The sequence below is a fragment of the Ostrea edulis genome, chromosome 1 (assembly GCF_947568905.1).
Source record: "Ostrea edulis chromosome 1, xbOstEdul1.1, whole genome shotgun sequence".
NCBI classification, from domain to species: domain Eukaryota; kingdom Metazoa; phylum Mollusca; class Bivalvia; order Ostreida; family Ostreidae; genus Ostrea; species Ostrea edulis.
Genome location: NC_079164.1, coordinates 18382775 through 18401193, shown reverse-complemented (window position 1 = coordinate 18401193; position 18419 = coordinate 18382775). Strand labels below are relative to the sequence as shown.

At 35.5% G+C, this 18419-nt stretch overlaps 2 protein-coding genes across 3 annotated transcripts; one reads left to right on the top strand and one right to left on the bottom strand.

Annotated features, from left to right (window-relative positions):
• The first annotated feature begins 2723 nt into the window (after nucleotides 1–2723).
• LOC125663096 (translocon-associated protein subunit gamma-like) lies at nucleotides 2724–5759 on the top strand. Of its 2 annotated transcripts, XM_048895413.2 has the most exons (5): nucleotides 2724–2962; nucleotides 4222–4348; nucleotides 4516–4608; nucleotides 4774–4905; nucleotides 5442–5759. In XM_048895413.2, the coding sequence occupies exons 1-5, from the start codon at nucleotides 2821–2823 to the stop codon at nucleotides 5506–5508; spliced, it is 561 nt and encodes a 186-aa protein (XP_048751370.1). In that variant the 5' UTR covers nucleotides 2724–2820; the 3' UTR covers nucleotides 5509–5759. The 2 variants fall into 2 exon arrangements, with proteins under 2 accessions (XP_048751370.1, XP_056008920.1); XM_056152945.1 differs by having other exon boundaries at nucleotides 2747–2962; nucleotides 4774–5759.
• A 5365-nt stretch (nucleotides 5760–11124) lies between these two features.
• LOC125662988 (platelet-activating factor receptor-like) lies at nucleotides 11125–14129 on the bottom strand. The gene is made up of 2 exons (XM_048895321.2): nucleotides 13704–14129; nucleotides 11125–12634 (listed from the first exon to the last, which is right to left on the bottom strand). Exon 2 carries the CDS (start codon nucleotides 12585–12587, stop codon nucleotides 11376–11378), a length of 1212 nt encoding a protein of 403 aa, XP_048751278.2. The 5' UTR covers nucleotides 12588–12634; nucleotides 13704–14129; the 3' UTR covers nucleotides 11125–11375.
• Between the last annotated feature and the right edge of the window lie 4290 nt (nucleotides 14130–18419).

The window sequence follows — 18419 nt, the reverse complement described above, 5'->3', positions numbered from 1 at the left end:
TGAACCCCTTTCAAATAAATTATATTACTTTATTTTGGCTGCTACCTTAAGAAAAGATTTTATGAGCCTATCCAATGAATAAAACGTACCCCCCCCCCCCCCCCCCCCCCCCCACACACACCCCGAAAACAGCATTGTAAAAGATAAAATAATTTTTTGAACACTTTTCACCAAACATAGTCTTTTTAAATCGAACGTGCTTTTCATCGAACTAGATATGTTTAATATGATTGAATTCGAATTTGAATTTAGTTCTACACCTGGTACATAATCATCTTCGCTAGCGAAGATGAATCATATGCTGAAAGTTGAGGCTACGAAAATCGCACTAAATCTGCCAAGGGTTTGTAGAGAAGCGGAGCGGATCGTAAACCCTTAGCTAGCGAAGATGCTGGTACAATATACACGTATCACATCAAATTTTAAAGCGAACGAGTCCGATGTGGGGAAAAGGTTTGCCTCATTTGGGATGAATCTATGTGAAAGTTCATACATTTACCGATATCCTGCAGATTAGTGTTGAAACTGAAGAGATGCAGCGGGAAGGAAAGATTTAAACAGAACCAATGTAAACTAAGGTGAAGTTTACGATCCATAGTAAGATGAATTAACAGATTTATTTCATAATATATGGAATAGCTAAAAGGTTAGTTAACACAGAATTTATGCTTGAATGGAATTATTAACCTAAATGTTAAGCTATGCAAGTATATATATATATTTAATTTAGAAATGAACTGCCAGAAGTCCTCCCTATTTAGGATTGGAGTGTTGTGGTCACCAATTCTCTGTTAGTTAAAAAAAAAGATAAATCAAACACAAGGCAAAAATTGTTGACTTAATTAGATCATGAATTATCGTTGTTTTATACATATCAGACTCCCTGTTGTAAGTACACACATACACGGTATTATGTGTAAATACATGTACATGTATGTGCGTCAATGACGTTTTGCCGGGGGTGGGGGTGGGGTTATGAACCACGTGTATTTTATTCATTCTCTACCCATAGGTGTCACTGCTCACTAACACCTCTGTCAATGCCGAAATTTCAAAATTCTTGCAAAACGCGTACGCTTTGTAAATTCTTATACTAATGTTTAACTTGATTCACTTTTAGAAATAAATTTATGATGCAAAATTTAAGATAGAGTTGTTTTCTTGCTTGTGAACAATTTCCAAATTGTTTACTTCAATCAAAATGAATAATTTTCCACCTATTTTTGGCTTTATCTTATATCTACATTAATCATTCTAATTCTTAAATTCCGTTCCGTTCCGTCTTCCGTTCTGCGTTTTAACCACACCCACGGGATTCGAATTAAGGTGGTACTCTACATCGTCATAATGGCTGACTTCCTTTAAAAACATGGATGAAAAAATCGATATCAACAATATTTGACTCCTTTTCCATTTAAATATCTAGCCGAGTAGCCCAGTAGGTTAGAATAGCAGGGGCTTTATTTCCCCCCCCCCCCCCCCAGATTACCTTCTACTAAAACTGTATTTTTTGACAAAATAAAGTAAATTTGAAAATGTTCAACTGCAAAATATTGTTGTACATATCCTCCACTTTTCATCTACATCAAATTTCTCTGGTGTAGCATACCTTCTTAAATAAAAATGTTATTGAAACCCGCTGCGCGATATGAAATCATTTGTCTGGCAAAAATGTGATTTTCAGTCATTTTTACTTTGATCTGAACGATATGGACCATTGTTGTGGCAGACATACTCACTACTCAACCTGTAACAAGATTTGGCCAAAATATATTTGTTTCCGGTCGCCTAAGATTTTAATAGAGGGTCAGTATGTCGGCTTTAAAAAAAAAAATAGATAGTTTGAATTATAGTAGAAGTTTTAAAATATATCACTTGTCTTAAACTTAAATTGATACAGTCCAGATTTAATTTTGAAAAAATCATGGCCCACGGGAGTAGGTTGGGGCCACGATAGGGAGCAAAGTTTTACATGCGAATATATAGGACTATGTCATGAAGCTTTCATGTAAATGTAAAATTTTCTGGCACAGTGATTTCTCAGAAGATTTATAATGATTTCCCCTATATATTTGTATGTAAAACTTTGATCCCCTATTGTCGCCTCAAAAAAAAAAATAAAAAAAAAATCTTAAACACTGAATGACACAGCGACTGTGTGAGATTGCATCAGTGTGTATAAGTAGCGCTTTAGGAGCATAACAAAGCTTCCTTTATTAGGGAAGTCGTTGTGGCCGAGTGGACTTACGCACTGGTTTGACAATCTTGCTAGGCGGTGGGTGCCGTACGTCGCTGGTTCGACCCCGGGCTGGGGCGAAAAATTTCAGTACTTAGTTGTGATTATTTAGTGCTTTATATATATATATATATATATATATATATTTGAATGTAAAACTTTGATCCCCTATTGTGGCCCCATCCTATCCTCGGGGCCATGATTTTAACAAATTTGAATCTGCACTATGTCAGAAAGCTTTCATGTAAATCTCAGCTTTTCTGGCTCAGTGGTTCTTGAGAAGAAGATTTTTAAAGATTTTCCCTATATATATTTCTATGTAAAACTTTGATCCCCTATTGTGGCCCCATCCTATCCCCGGGGGCCATGATATATAAATTATTGTCATAAAATATGTAATGCAATCCACCTTTTCTCTATTCTTTTTGCTAAAAAGCCCCTCACTTCCCGGCTCCAAGTAAGTACTACACACTTTTTTGTTCGGGTTCGGTATTCACAAGTCTATAAACTACTTCCGACTTCGTCACTCGAGTCGTTTGCCGGCGAGAAGTATAGACTAGTCCACACTCACACACACACAAAAAATGTCTAGCAAGAAAGAAAAGGCACAGAAATCGTTGACCAAAGAAGAAGAACTTCTTCTCCAAGACTTCAGTCGTAATGTGTCTACAAAGTCGTCGGCTTTGTTTTATGGTAATGCCTTGATCGTCTCGGCTATCCCCATATGTAAGTATGCCACGTTGACATCTCAAAATGTTTTTTTATTATTATTTTATTTGATGGTTTCTAAACTTTATTTTCTTGTTGATTAGATAATGTAGAATGTTAAAACAAAGACTTAAGTAGGCCGCTAATTGAATTAGACCTTAGTAAACTTCCAATTAATACGAGAGATTTTTTATGGAAAGGGGGGGGGGGGGGGGGGGGGTTCCAGTTCACATGTCTTTCTTTGTAGAACGATTAGATTTGTATTTTGGAATAAAAATTAAAGATATACAATACCCATTGATAAAAAACAATATTGATAAATGCATGGTCCTATGAATTTATTTTATATTAAACTTTTTGTAACTAAGGCATTGTAATGTAGACCCATTTGCCAGGATTATCTGAATCATGCACGCTATAATGCTATGTCCTTGTTTATCAAATATACTCATAACTTTAATATGTATACGGTGTGACCGTTGGACCGAGCAAAGCATGAAATGGTCATTGGCGTGTCCCAAGTGATAAGCATAATTCCGTTAAGTACGATAAATCATAATTCATTTAAAAATGTATTATATTTAAGAAATTCCCCTTCCGCTAAACGCTCAGTTACGTCTAAATATGAAAGGGGGACATATGATGATAGATAAAGGATTCGCCTATTCATGTAACGCTGGGGATATAACGACAGCAGACGTAAACCGTGCATTGTGACGTCACATTTAGCCTCGAATTTTTTCTTTCTTTCAAATCAAACAATTATAAACAACAATACATCCCGTTTGCAATTTAAAAGACAGTTAAAACTAACTAACCAACAAATTCAAAGTGGTAAAAACGTAAGCGTAAATATATCGTATATTTTTATTTAAAGAAACTCATGAACTCGTTCATCTATTTAGTCGTATTACTCTTTTCCTTTTTGATGATTGGCTAAAAACTGTAACAGTAAAAATTATTCCGTTCATTTTTAACAAAGTAAGTGTTTGAATTACAAATTGCACGTCAGTCTTGTATTTTTTGGCATTCCAAGTTAAAACACGAATAGCCGTAGAAGCAACTAACGAACAAAACAATATGGCGGCGCCCATATGGATCACAAAATTTTCAGTGAACGCATGTAGAGATTATCTCTATTCCTTTGCTGATTTTCTCAATTTTTCTTTTACATGTGTTACCTTTGGAGCCTTGCTTCGCAGACAGGCCTTCGGCCCGTGCGAGCTTTGCTCGGTATAAAAATCGATTTGATACAACACTGTTGACCTCTTTGATAGGGCTATTTTGGAGGATTCATCAAATGGACCTGTATCAGTCTGGAATTCTCTTTGCTGTTGGAACACTTGTCAGTACATACCTTGTGGCCTATGCTTACAAAAATGTGAAGTTTGTCCTCAAGCACAAGTAAGAATATTTTCTTAGTGCATTTTCTTCTAGACTAAGACAAATGAAGTTTCACTTGATATCAAATACAAGCCATATGAGCAAGTATAGACAAAGAACATTAAAATCATGCAGTAATTGTTAATGCTGTACAGTAGTTCAGTCATTGTTACTTAACATCTTAACAGAATTGCCCAAAAACGGGAGGATGCCGTCACACGAGAGATGACAAAAAAATTTGCTGATGACAAAAAAATGACCAGAAAAGAAAGAGATGAAAGGTAAATACGAGCGATTTCCTTTCAACGTAACACTGTTGAAATCCTACTCCCTTACATCATACATGTATGCAACTAAGAGTATTTCATTGGGAATTAAAAAATGAAAAGTGGAGTGCCAAGTCTAATTTTGTTGTTTAATCATATATAAAATGAATATTCTGGCAGGATTCTATGGAAGAAGAATGAAGTAGCTGACTATGAGGCAACAACTTTCTCCATCTTCTACAACAACGCCTTTTACCTGGTCCTCCTCATCCTCTGTTCCTTCTACCTGCTCAAGAACTTCAGCCCCATGTTGTATCCTTTCTCTCAGATTGTAACAAGTTCATATTTTTTTTTAATTTTATTATTATACATCAAAACCCCTATAGACTAGTAAAGAGCACTTCTTTCAAATACCTATGTGAAGTTTTATGCTTTGGATTGATGTGCTCTCTTGAATTAGATTCGTTGTAGGAAAAGTAGGTTGAGATGCAGATTACAGAAACATATACTTATATATTTCTTAACTGGATGTTAATGGTGTTTACAAATTTAGGTCTGCATTAATGTGATTGTAAGTGGAATTCTAGTTGTTACTTTCTTTAATCTGGGTGCATTACTTTAATATAAATTGAGATTGTGCAAGGAAAGTTTTAAAAAATTTGGCATGTAAATGTCCAAGAGATTAAAATACATAATTTCAAATTGTAATATTTTAAAAACCACACTACACAAAAAGTAATAATATAAGAAATCATGGACTACTTGTACCTGAATAGCCTACTGAAGAGGACATGGATGCATTTGACATGAATCAGTGAATGCCCAAATTATCCTTAACCTGACTTCAGAAACTACTTGATGTCCGTCGGACTGGCCGCTGGGCTCCTAGCTCTGTTCTCCACCAGTAACAAATGAATTACCGCCCGTATAGAAGATCAACAGGTGGTTTGTGTGGGTGACCAGGGAACATCATGTCGAATTGAAAGCAGACAGAATCATAAAGACACCATTTTGTACTTCTTTAAGAAATGTCAGATATCATTTGTAAAGAATTTGTGTATATTCTACATGGACTTCTTAAAATTGTGTTTCAAAACATTTGGTATAAAGCGGAAGAGAAAGAAAACCAGCTCTGCAATTTAGAATTAAAGTTTTACAGTATTTAATAAGGATTCTGCTTTGTCTTTGCTTTTATGTTGACAACTCTGATCATGATTTCGTGCTTATTGAATGATATTAAAGACAATTTTTGTGATGTAACAAATTTTGATCAGAACTGTCGGTTGATCATTTGGAAACCACAAATCGCCGTCATCAGTGAATTTTTATCAGACGAGTTTGAATGTTTTCATACAGTGTATCTAGACCCCAGTGGTAAACTTAAGTGAAGCGTAGAAAACTACAGATTTAGAGAATATTGATACTGTAGACGTAGTGGGGTTTTTTTTTCACGAAGGATTAATTTACGCTAAGTATGCGCCTATGGGGTCATAACTTTTGGCCGAAATTTGTCACAGCGTGCATGGGACGTGAACTAAATGAGGACATCCTACAATATTTGTATTATACACGTACACATTTGTGTATATATCTTGAGCACGACTGCGATGACAGTGTCAAAAAGATAATTCGCCGAGTATGCCCAACATGCAGGATGTAGGCTACCGAAGCAAAAATACAGATGGTCGATGTTCGTATTTGCTTAATATCTCAATCCATGGATGTATTTAGCAAGGAAGCATTACTTCAGGAATATATGGAAACAATTATATCCACTGTGTACTTTCCAGTTTTATCAAAAGCCAACACAATTCTGACGATCGGGTTAAGTTTGGCACTACCTCGTGTCTATAATCAAATATCAGGACAACGCTTTGTTTTATCGTCAATTTTATATGACCAATACTAGTAAGTGTTATCTGTATAAGTATATGCATATACTGTCAGTGAATAAAATCAATCGCAATCGTATTCAATGAAAATTAAGGTTTTCTATCTTCAAAAAACATGGTTTCGATTTACCAACACGTGCTAGACGACTTTATGTAAACAGCCCCCTTTTGTGTTTTGATTTGTAATTGATACTAACAAGTTATCAGTGTATAATTACATTGTCTTCAACTGTGCCCACCAAAGTCGGTCCACCTCGTTTGTCGCACTGAAGTCCAGGAAATTCTTCAGATTGTTAGGTCACAGGTGCTTGTGGACAGGACTTCCGGTACCCCCCCCCCCCCCCCCTTGTATTTTTAAATGTTCAATTGCATGAGTATTTCAGACGTACATTGTATTTTTGATAAAATATGTAACTTCAGAGTACATGTATATCTATTTCAATGGTATACACAGATTCTGAGGTAGTATTTATTTCGTTATCCAGATGTTTGATTGGTGTTCTTTACTAGAGTGTTTGGAGGCTTTCATAAAACAGTTTTTGCTATTTTATATCTGCTCTGCTGAATAATGGTTATACTCACGACGTTTTTGAGATTCCGACCGCAATTGCAGATCAAATTTCTACAGATTATTTTGGAGTGTGTCACATGGATCCGATTTGGCAAGCGAAGTATTATTCATGTAAGAGTTTTGCAAGAAAATTTCAACCAGTGTTTTAACATCTTAAAGGTTTATGAGTCGGTGAGCAAACCCGATAATCCATAATTAGATATCTCCGATAGATTACGTAAAGAATTGGATGACATATTGGATAGTAAAGCATTGGAAATTGGATTCAATAAAGAAAGATACATTTTATTACTCTTAGCATGCAATAAATTTGCACCCGTGGACTTCACGGAAATTGTGATTCCGCGGAATTTTAACCCCGTGGAAAAATGGACGTTAATGTACAGTTTCACGTGACCGTGTATGAAAGTACGTTTCATTGTTCTTCAAAACGGATCTTTAACGAAGATGAGAAGTGGACAGACACAGTTGGTGCTATCGAATATTGAGTAATATAATTTACGCTCACTTTGTGTATTCTGCTTAAATTCTATCTATTGAAATCCAATTGCTTATCATTTGCAACTTTAAAGACCAGTTTGTTTCACATGAAAGGTGAAGATAACGAACAGTGATCAATCTCATAACTCCTATAAGCAATACAAAATAGATAGTTGGAAAAACACGGACCCCTGGACACACCAGAGGTGTGATCAGGTGCCTAGGAGGAGTATGCATATCCGTGAGCCCTATATCCTGATCAGGTAAACGGAGTTATCCGTAGTCAAAATCAGTGTGCCAACAACGGCCTAACAATCGGTATGGCACTTTACCCAATGATAGGTTGTATTGACAAACTAGATCGTTATAACGACCATATAATTTGCGAAATGCTGACTTCAATCGAGACTGTTGAAACCCCTTTACCATCAACTTGTTTGTCAGTAGCTTGCCTTGATTTAAAAACTGACCATACACAGAACAAGCTCTTGCGTATCGAATCAAGTTGAGACACTCCACGTGTGAATATAACATTCCACGAACTCCGTGATCTATGTCGCAGTATTGTTGAAATTATTATAAAATACGTTAAAAATCTGGGTTGTTTTTTTTTAACCTTATACATGTATTTGAATTCAGAATAATAAATAACATACGATGGTTTATTTTACGAGTTTAGTGTGCTTCCTTCTTGGACTATTTCCAATGTTCAAATATGGAAATCACAACTAAATATGTTCTCCTTATTTGTGTATATATATAATATATATATATAAAGTCAAAAAATAAAATCCAATGCTCAAACTTTTATCTATGGATTTTAGCCTATACTTACGGGGTAGAATTACCTCCTCTTTTTGTCTCCATTTTTCGTAAGTATCAGCTAGATTTTCACTACGAATTGCATTCCAGTAAGCTTGCTTTCTCTCATTTAACATCTTCCTCCAAATAATTATCTCGCTCTTTTTTTCATAGATAGCATTCTGTGAATGGATTTCATTTCTGTTTTGTGCAATGACATCGGCGTACGTTTTGTAGTTGTTTTCTGCTGTTAATGCAACTGCATGTATTTCATGCTCTTTAAGCCGATCATGAATAAACTCGTTTAGTTTAGTATCATAACACTGAAAGTTTTCTTCCAATTTTCGAATGTAATCCGTTAGAATTGTAACTTTGGAGTTAAGTTATGGAGAAGGATGACTCAAACAAGATCAAGAACGGCAACAAATATGGACAACGTCTTAGAAGAAATATCAGGTAAAATTTCTTCTCTCGACTCCAAAGTTACAATTCTAACGGATTACATTCGAAAATTGGAAGAAAACTTTCAGTGTTATGATACTAAACTAAATGAGTTTATTCATGATCGGCTTAAAGAGCATGAAATGCATACAGTTGCATTAACAACAGAAAACAACTACAAAACGTACGCCGATGTCATTGCACAAAACAGAAATGAAATCCATTCACAGAATGCTATCTATGAAAAAAAGAGCGAGATAATTATTTGGAAGAAGATGTTAAATGAGAGAAAGCAAGTTTACTGGAATGTAATTCGTAGTGAAAATCTAGCTTACGAAAAATGGAGACAAAAAGAGGAGGTAATTCTAGCCCGTAAGTATAAAAGTTTGAGCATTGGATTTTATTTTTTGACTTTATTCTACCCCGATACCAAGAAAAAATAATTTTTTGAATATATATATATATACACTAAGTTCCAACAACACCCGATACCTAAAAGTGTCGGATCCACAACATGGATACAAGGTCAAATATAAAAAATTATACAAAGCACTAAAATGACCAACGACACGAACAACCAGATTGTCAAATTTATATATTGTCATATATATATATATATATATATATATATATATATATAATTTGGTGCCGTTGACCACTCCTGGACTTAGGTATAAGCCTTGTCATGGGCAAAAGAATTTGGGTCGAGGGCGAATACAATTTAAGGAGGAATGGAAATTTAATAGGGCGATATGCATCTTTGTGTTTAGAGCACTTGAATAGTAATGCATGGGTCCCGGGTTCGATTCCAGGTTAGTCAGCCATAAATGGAGACGAGTCAAGGTCCGGGAATTTATTCAATTTTCAGCTGTTACGTTAAATTAACATACAGGTCAATACTATCTATATTTTACGTATTAATTTGAAAGTACTTATTACGAAAGCCCATTGAGCTCATTTTCGTAGCTGAAAAAAAAATAATTTTTCGCGTTATATTTTGAATTTCTAATTAATGTTGAATTTTTATCTGTTTGTGTTTAATTTACATAACTATATATGACAAACAATATTTCTGGTGTCAATAAAATTGTTGTTGGCTTCTGTGTTAATTTGCTCAATTTTGGCATTTTTTTGCCTTTTGGGGCTGCAAAAGAGGGGATTTCAATCCCCCTTTCCTCGAAAATTAACCTGGTTACTTTGGTAGATTTTTTGATATGTTTTAGGATAAAGTCCAAATATTATAATAAATGAAATTGAAAAAAATTCAATGAGTGGTTTTTTGGGGGCTAGCTATCAGTAGCTACCTTAAAATTCGCGAAAGTTTTGCGTTATAACACGAAAGTTGCGCGTTAATTCGCGAAAGTTACTCATTAATTCGCAAAAGTTTCGCGTTATAACGCGAATTTTTTTGCAGCTACGAAATTGAGGTCAATGGGCTTTCTCGTCTATATTAAAAACAAATGCAGAAAAATTAGAATAACAAAATGTCTTTGGTTGTTAAACAGGATATGAAGGTTCACCGTTGCAAACATTGCAGAAAAAATTGCAGAACCGGTTATATACAATATGTATTATGTGTTTGTGACCTTCATATCCCGTTTATGCATTTCATCATTTAAATAACGTCAATTCACTTATCGATAATGCAGAAAAGCATACACTATGACAGCCGCAGAACCAGAGACTCTGCTCTGGTATACTCCCCTCCCCCCCCCCCCCCCCCCCCCCCCCCCCCCCCCCCCCCTCACACACGTCAAGCTATGTACAGATAAAATTACAATGGAACAAAGTAGTGATGCTAAAGAAGTGTGGAAACTTGTGTCTAAACCCAGATTTCTCTCCTGCTTCACTGATGCGTCATGGACTGACGGCAGATAATTCAGATGTACACTGCATGTATTATCTATTATCAAGGAAATCAAGTTTATCATTTGATCCGGAGAAACTTGTACAATTAGCGTAGTCAAAGCTTAGAGGTGAACTAATTTTTAGTTTTACCCCATACGAAATATCATCATTTAACAAAAAATATTGATGTTTATAAATCTGCTGTAAAGTCAATTTCACTCTGCCTCATTTCCTCAAGCTCTACAAATATAATGCATAATGCTATCATTAACACTTGTAATTTTCCAACATATCTAACTTACTCGTTGAAACCTTTAAGAGTTAGTCGGGTTAACATTTAACCATATGTAGGATGGACGGACAGGGTTAAAGCTATATATGCCCCCCACCCGCCCGATTTCAGTCACGTGGGCATAAGAAAACGGTGCAAGCGATAAAAAATTGAAAGAAAAGGAGAAAGTGGCTCCATTAATACAGATATGTGATTTTTTGTATGTGTTTTTTTTTTAAACGAATGTTTCAGTCCTTTAATTCAATTTGATTTTTCACACATATTGGTTTCCTGATACCAATTACAAGTAGAATATAATTGATTAGCTTCTGATTGCTGTCTCTCCCATATATTCCAATCGCGATAATTTTCTATTTTAAAATATACTGTTGTATCATCACTCATAATGGTGCGTCATATTTAGTACGAGTTGAAAATGATCGTGTTCGAATATACAAGGAAATTTCAACGTGGCGTTTCAGCATTCGGTTTCCATGTTATGTGGATGAGCCTTTTGAAATATCTTGACACTGGTAATTTTAGAAGTTCTACAAGGCAGGTATTTCCGAAATTTCTTAGACATCAAGCAGTACAGAAACAGAATGCATGGAAATGATATGTAAATGATGATGTTGAAGACGACGCTAAGCTCCCCTAGTTGCACCTCCGACACATACATCTTGTCATGAACCATGGAAAGTGTCCATAGAATTAGAATGATCGTTATCGGAATTTCCACCAAAGAAAAAATGGCCGCAACGGTAATCACTATCCACGTCACGCGTCGGCTTTCTTTGGATGACTGGTTGTCAGACAGGAAACGCTGCCGTTTATTGTCTGCTCGGAGAAGTTCCCGCGCCATGAGGAAATCTAACGTCACCACAATGGCGAGCGGGAGAACCTTAATGAGGACGATGCAGGTCCAGTAGTATATACACTCGTATCGGACCTCATATCCCTTTATCCAATCAGAATGCACAGCTTTACAAGTGAAAATGTCTTTGTTTTCCTGAACGACGTGAAAGTCGACATACGTTGTATCAACAAATCGACAAAGGTGTAACATTGAAGAACAACAGTAGACCGTTATAACACATATCACACTTTTCCTTCGCGTGGAGATTTGTCTGATGTAGAAAGGATACCGCACTCCAACATATCGGTGTAAACTGAGGAAAACGGTCAGCCATATTGAAGCTGTGTGCGTTATTTCCGGAATATACTTGGCTAGGTAATCCCATAATCTACAGTAACGGTTTGGTATGAATGGTGAGACATCCGAAAAATACAGAGCCAGCAGGAAAGGCGATGGTAGAAACACGTGTAAGGTGTCAGAAATGCCAATAGCTATCATTATGATATTGATGGAGGATAGCATTTTCTCTCTCACGAATACGACTATCATGAGCGTGTTCGAACAAAATGTCAAAAGTGCTAAAATTGGTACAAGGTAAACATAGAAGGGAACTGTTAGATCCGCCTCCACCCAGGCCCACGGATGCAAAACAAAGGAATCAAACTCCTCGTCTAAGTTCAGTATTTTGTCCCAAACATCTGATGAACCATTGGTAAAATCGTCTTTATTCACTGTCCAGCGACGGATGTTGAAGTTAGCTACGTACGGACCAGGTTCAGCCATTTTTATTTCATCCATGGATTCCGTCCGCCATCTGACCCCTGCATCAATCATCGTGATGGTTTACAAAGTACCGTGATCACCTTCATCTTTGCCAGGGGCTAAAATTTATTGACCACAATTAATCAACACAATCCAACACCCATTTCAAGAGATAAGGTCTATAATGGTAACTGAGTGAAACTGTAGTCCCGGTAGTCATTTCACCCTATTAGTCAATTATACATTACAAACAATCTGATTAAAAGCAAATCCTCGATCCGCTCCTCCTTTAGCGACAAGAAAAAAAAGAGAGGAGCGGATCGAGGATTTGATTTTAATCAGATTGACATTACAAATACATGCATACTATTTGTTGTGGAAGCGAGGCGTTTTAGAGAAGGAATTACGATAGCATGCCAATAGTCCTGAAATTACAACTTATGTTCCCCATGTCCCATAGATGCTTCATGCCAAATTTTAAAATGAGAATTGGAAGCTTAATTATCAAGAAGAAATTAAAAATGTTCATCTGTTAATGAACGATGATGGACGCAGACTCAGGTGACCCAAAAAAAATTCTTAATATATAAATTTTAAGATTATAGAGTCTTTATACGAAAAGGTCAGTTCTATAGCAGATCTTATACACTAGAGCGAGTGGACACATGGACTTCCGTTTCATAAGGAGTCCCTGGTGTGTATAATTATATATTTCGCACGATCAACAAATTTATGGATCACGTGACAATTATGCGTATTCTATAAGAATTAGTTCTATTTAACAAATCAAATAAGCATAACTTAAATTAACAATTTTGATTGATGTACATGTATGCAAATAAATGAAATACAGGCATATACACGGATTTTACAAACAAGATTTCTAAGGGAGCCTAACTAATGCTTCGTAACAGGTTGCAAGGTTGTATTATCGATCTCGCAGCCGTCCGTGGTGACTGTTTTCCATAGCGCCCAGCATTCTAAGTGAAAGTCACTTGCATGTATCTTTATTTGAAAAAAAAAAACGGATTTAAAAAAAACTTCCAGAGCACCGCATTACGTACGTGACCTTGATTGTACAATTGGTAAAGATATCGAAGGCAAAAGCATTGATAATGTAAATGTATGAGTGATAAAATCTACAATGTAGGATGGGACATAAAGTTACATATATATATTTAAACTTACCACTTTGTAAATCCTCATGAAAACTTTGTTCTTGTGCGATCAGTGTAACAGAAAATGTACTAAGGGATCGGTAAAAACACAGCAACACCAGGAATGTTCCGCCATTCCATGGACAAGCTAGCGGTGTACACAGAAATGAAACATGACAAGTGCGGAGGAAACAGTAAATATCCCCTTCTTCACGTTCAGTTAGTTACATTATGGGTCGGAATAGACCTGCTTGAATGTGGATGCGTTAAAAAAGCCCACATCGCAATCAAAATAATTGTAGGTCTTTTTAGCTCATTGATCTAACGTACTGTCTGTACATGCACAGGGGCTAAGCCCGTGGCCCGAACTCTGTGATACCATAAATATATTTATTAAAACAGATACCATAAATATATTTATGGTATCACATAGTTCGGGCCCAAAACGGGTTTAGCCCGTTTGTACATATATAGGTAATCTTTTAGTAAAACAGTTTTAATTCAATTCAATTCTTTATTGGTACTAAAGCACATTATATAAGAATGTGTTGTTAGCCATACATAGATACACATATATATTGATACATTACAAAATATCAAACTGTTGAAAACTTATTTCTAACATTAAAACAGTCTCTGATGTATAGACAGGTTTGTTTTGTAGATACAAGGTTATGTGGATTTAGTAAACAAAATAAGGTATTAATATCTAGTAGTTTTGAATGCATTTTTCTAATATGTTCATACACAGGACAATCAAGTAAAAAATGTTTTTCATCTTCAACAATAGTTTGACAATGAAAACAAAATCTATTTTCTCTAGGAATGACAGGATTACAATATCGACCTGTTTCTACATACAACTTATGTGCACTTATTCTTAATTTGGTAAGATAAGAAACTAAATTCTTAGGAAGTGGAAGACATAAATATGGTTGGACTTCTAGTTTCATAACATCATGGTTGAATAATGTACTATAAAATGAGAGCTTACCACTTTGAGTGTTGTTAATATGTTGAAGTTCAGAAAAGAATTTATTTTCAAAGAATTTTTTAAGTTTAGGAATAAACATTTTACATTCAGTGTCAACGTTAACATTTAACATCTTTTGTATTGATTTTATACAAGTTTGCCAGCATTTTTTATTTTCACTAGCCAAGTGTACATCTTCCAAGTAAGCATTCCTTAGTAAAACAATGTGATTATCATTAGATTTTGCTAAATTTTCCAATCTAGAATAGTATTTAATAGCAATCTGGTATATTTTGGCATGAATAGGGAGAACACCTAATTCCATTTTTGTTGCCAAGTTTGATGCTTTATTATGTACACCTAAGATGTTTTTCAAGATAAAATTCTGAATTTTTTCAAAAGGAGTTTTATCAAAATTATTGGGGTTTGCATTAAAGTCAGAGATCCAAATTTCTGAGGAGTATGTTAAAATTGGGACAATAATTGATTCATATAGTTTTAACCACAAGTTTGGTGAGAGATCAGAGCCAAAAGGTAGTTTACGCTTCAAGGCAAAGTAAGCTTTTCTGGCACTAGCAGCAAGATCCTCACAGGCATGTTTTAAATTGCCATAATAAAGAAATCTAGGCAAAATGGATCCCTAATGTAAAGGTTTTAGTGAGTATGACCGTTTCTAAGAAAAGATGATTAAAAAAAACCTCCCAACCCCTTCACCCAAATTTCAAACTTGATGCTATGCCTCTAACATTTTCTTTAATATCCCTAATAGGGAATCCATCTGTGTCGTCATGCAGTTCAGAGGGAGAACCATTAGCGCTGGGACTAACGCAGACGTTACGGTATACGTAAATTATTCAAATCCTTGGGCATAGCTACGGAAGCCGATAGGTGCCAGGGTATAGAATTAATATTTATTTAACTGGCGGCCGCCACTTAATTTATCTGGCGGCCGCCATATAAATTAACTGGCGGCCGCCACTTATTATCTGGCGGCCGCCATATAAATTAACTGGCGGCCACCAGTTATTTTATCTGGCGGCCGCCACTTAATTTATATATGACGGCTGCCAATTGCAAAAACAATGTAATTCGTATCGCTGAGTGATTATTTTGGAAAGATTTAGAATAGTACGCAAACACGCAGCATCGTTTTTCAAAGTGCATAGGGACAGTCGGAGGAGAAATTGTCTTCTACAATTGTTGACAAGCAGAAAAGGAACCTACAATGTCTCTTGTCCAAACTTCGTACTCCTAAATTTGAGGGAGGGAGCTCCGTTCATCCTTCAATTTATCAGTTCATTCATTATTACATTTTACCATTCATTACTACCACCAAAAGAGTGGGGTGGGGGCCAATTAATCTTATTTCACATGTGAAAATAATTTAGTTTAAATGTGAAAATAATAGAAATTGAACGTTCAAATAAATGGAAGGTCAGCCCTGTGGTTCTACGTATTTAACAGTACAATCGAAAAACAATAATTCAACGTTCTTAATTGTGTATATATATATATATATATATATATATATCACATACATATTACTAAGCATTGGGGATGGATTGCACCCCTTTCATTTTGAGAGAGAGATAGAGAAAGAGAGAGGAATTGAATAACTGGTGACAGCCATATAAATGATTTGAATTGAGTGGCGGCCGCCATATAAATTAAGTGGTGGCCGCCAGATAAATTAACTGGCGGCCGCCACATAAATTTATCTGGCGACCGCCAGATAATAAGTGGCGGCCGCCAGTTAAATTAAGTGGCGGTCGCCACATAAATTAAGTGGCGGCCGCCAGTTAAATAAATATTAATTCTATACCCTGGCACCTATCGGCTTCCGTACATAGCGATGTTACAGAGCGGGGCGTCTCTTCTCAGCATGCTTTATTGAAACACATATAGCTACTCCCACGGGGCGTCTCTTCTCAGCATGCTTTATTGAAACACATATAGCTACTCTCACTCTCTTCTCTATGGAGCGCCAAATTAACATAATATTATCCATTCATTTGATGCGCGCAACAATTTAATTAAAGATCTCTTCAAATAATTAATGATATCTTCAATTCTGAATTATTGCGCGCATGATTTGAATTGATGATAGCATTAATTCTTCAGCTGAATTGATGCGCGCTTTAATTGAATTAATGATCTCTTCAAATGAATTAATGATATCAACAATTGAATTGATGCGCGCTACAATTCAATTGAAGAAAGCGATAATTGATATAATGCGCGCATTAAATCAATTGATGAGAGCAATAATTGAATTGATACACGAATTAATTCATTTGATGAGAGCAATAATTGATATAATACGCACATTAATTCAATTATTGCTCTCTTCAATTAAATTAATGATATCTTTAATTCATTTGAAGAGAGCAATAATTCTTTTAGAGAGAGCAACTATATAATTAAAGATATCTTCAATTCAACACATCCACAATTGAATTAATGATCTCTTTAATTGAATTATTGCTCTCTTTAAAAGAATTGATGCGTGCATTAATTCCTTATACAAAAAGCATTGTAAATAATTGAAGATATCTTTAATTGAATTGAAGAGATCATCAAATTATTTATACCAAGCTCTAGATTAATTATTTCGAGCAATATTTCTACGAAATTGATGCTTTCATCAATTGAATGGAAGAGAGCAATAATCGAATTAATTCGTGCATCAAATCCATTATTGTTCTCATTAATTCAATTGATGCACACATCAATTGAATTGAAGAGAGCAATAATTGAATTAACGCGCGCATTAAATCAATTATTGCTCTCATTAATTCAATTGATGAGAGCAATAATTGAATTGAAGCGCACATTAATTCATTTGATGAGAGCAATAATTGATTTAATGTCCGCATTAATTCAATTAAAGAAAGCAATAATTGAATTGATATCTTAAAGAATTGATGCGCTCATTAATTCCTTATACAAAAAGCATTGTAAATAATTGAAGATATCTTCAATTGAATTGAAGAGATCGTCAAATTATTTATACCGAACTCTAGATTAATTATTGCGAGCAATATTTCTACGAAATTGATGCTTTCATCAATTGAATGAAAGAGAGCAATAATCGAATTAAAGCGCGCATCATATCCATTATTGCTCTCATTAATTCAATTGATACGCGCATTTTGACTATGTCAAAACCCTATAATCAATTTTGACCTTGAGTTCAAAGTTCAAGGTCATGAAGGTACCCGACACATTGTCTCATGGTGATACACTCATGTGTCAAATATGGTATGCTTATGTCAAAGAACAAAGAAGTTATGGCCCGGACACGAATCCATTGTAAAAAACCTTTAATTTGACCTTGAGGTCAAGGGTCAAGGTCATATAGAGGTCATGAAGGTACTCGACACATCGTCTCATGGTGATCCACCTGTGTGCCAAATATGGTATGCCTAAGTCAAAGAACAAAGAAGTTATGGCCCGAACACGAATCTGCACAGACAGACAGACGGACAAAGTGATTCCTATATACCCCCCCTCCCCTGAACTTCGTTCGGGGGGTGGGGGGGGGGGGGGTGTATAAAAACATGACAATACAACACTCAGACTTATATTTTCCGAAAAGACAGGAATATTCACAGCTGTGCAACTTATCGTATTCTTAATGGATATTGGGTTTTTGCTGTATATTTTATTTGTGTTCAAATATGAGAATTAACACTCTATCTGCCTGATTATATACAGCCTCATTTCCCGCATGATCAAGCTGAATGAACCATTTCAAATTCCCCCGCCAATAAA

Excerpts from the sequence above, each read along its gene's own strand:
- LOC125663096 (XM_056152945.1), top strand. The coding sequence starts at position 2,821 with ATGTCTAGCAAGAAAGAAAAGGCACAGAAATCGTTGACCAAAGAAGAA. Across the intron at positions 4,349-4,515 it reads AAGTTTGTCCTCAAGCACAA|AATTGCCCAAAAACGGGAGG; the intron begins GTAAGAATATTT and ends ACATCTTAACAG. Across the intron at positions 4,609-4,773 it reads AGAAAAGAAAGAGATGAAAG|GATTCTATGGAAGAAGAATG; the intron begins GTAAATACGAGC and ends ATATTCTGGCAG.
- LOC125662988 (XM_048895321.2), bottom strand. The coding sequence starts at position 12,587 with ATGATTGATGCAGGGGTCAGATGGCGGACGGAATCCATGGATGAAATA.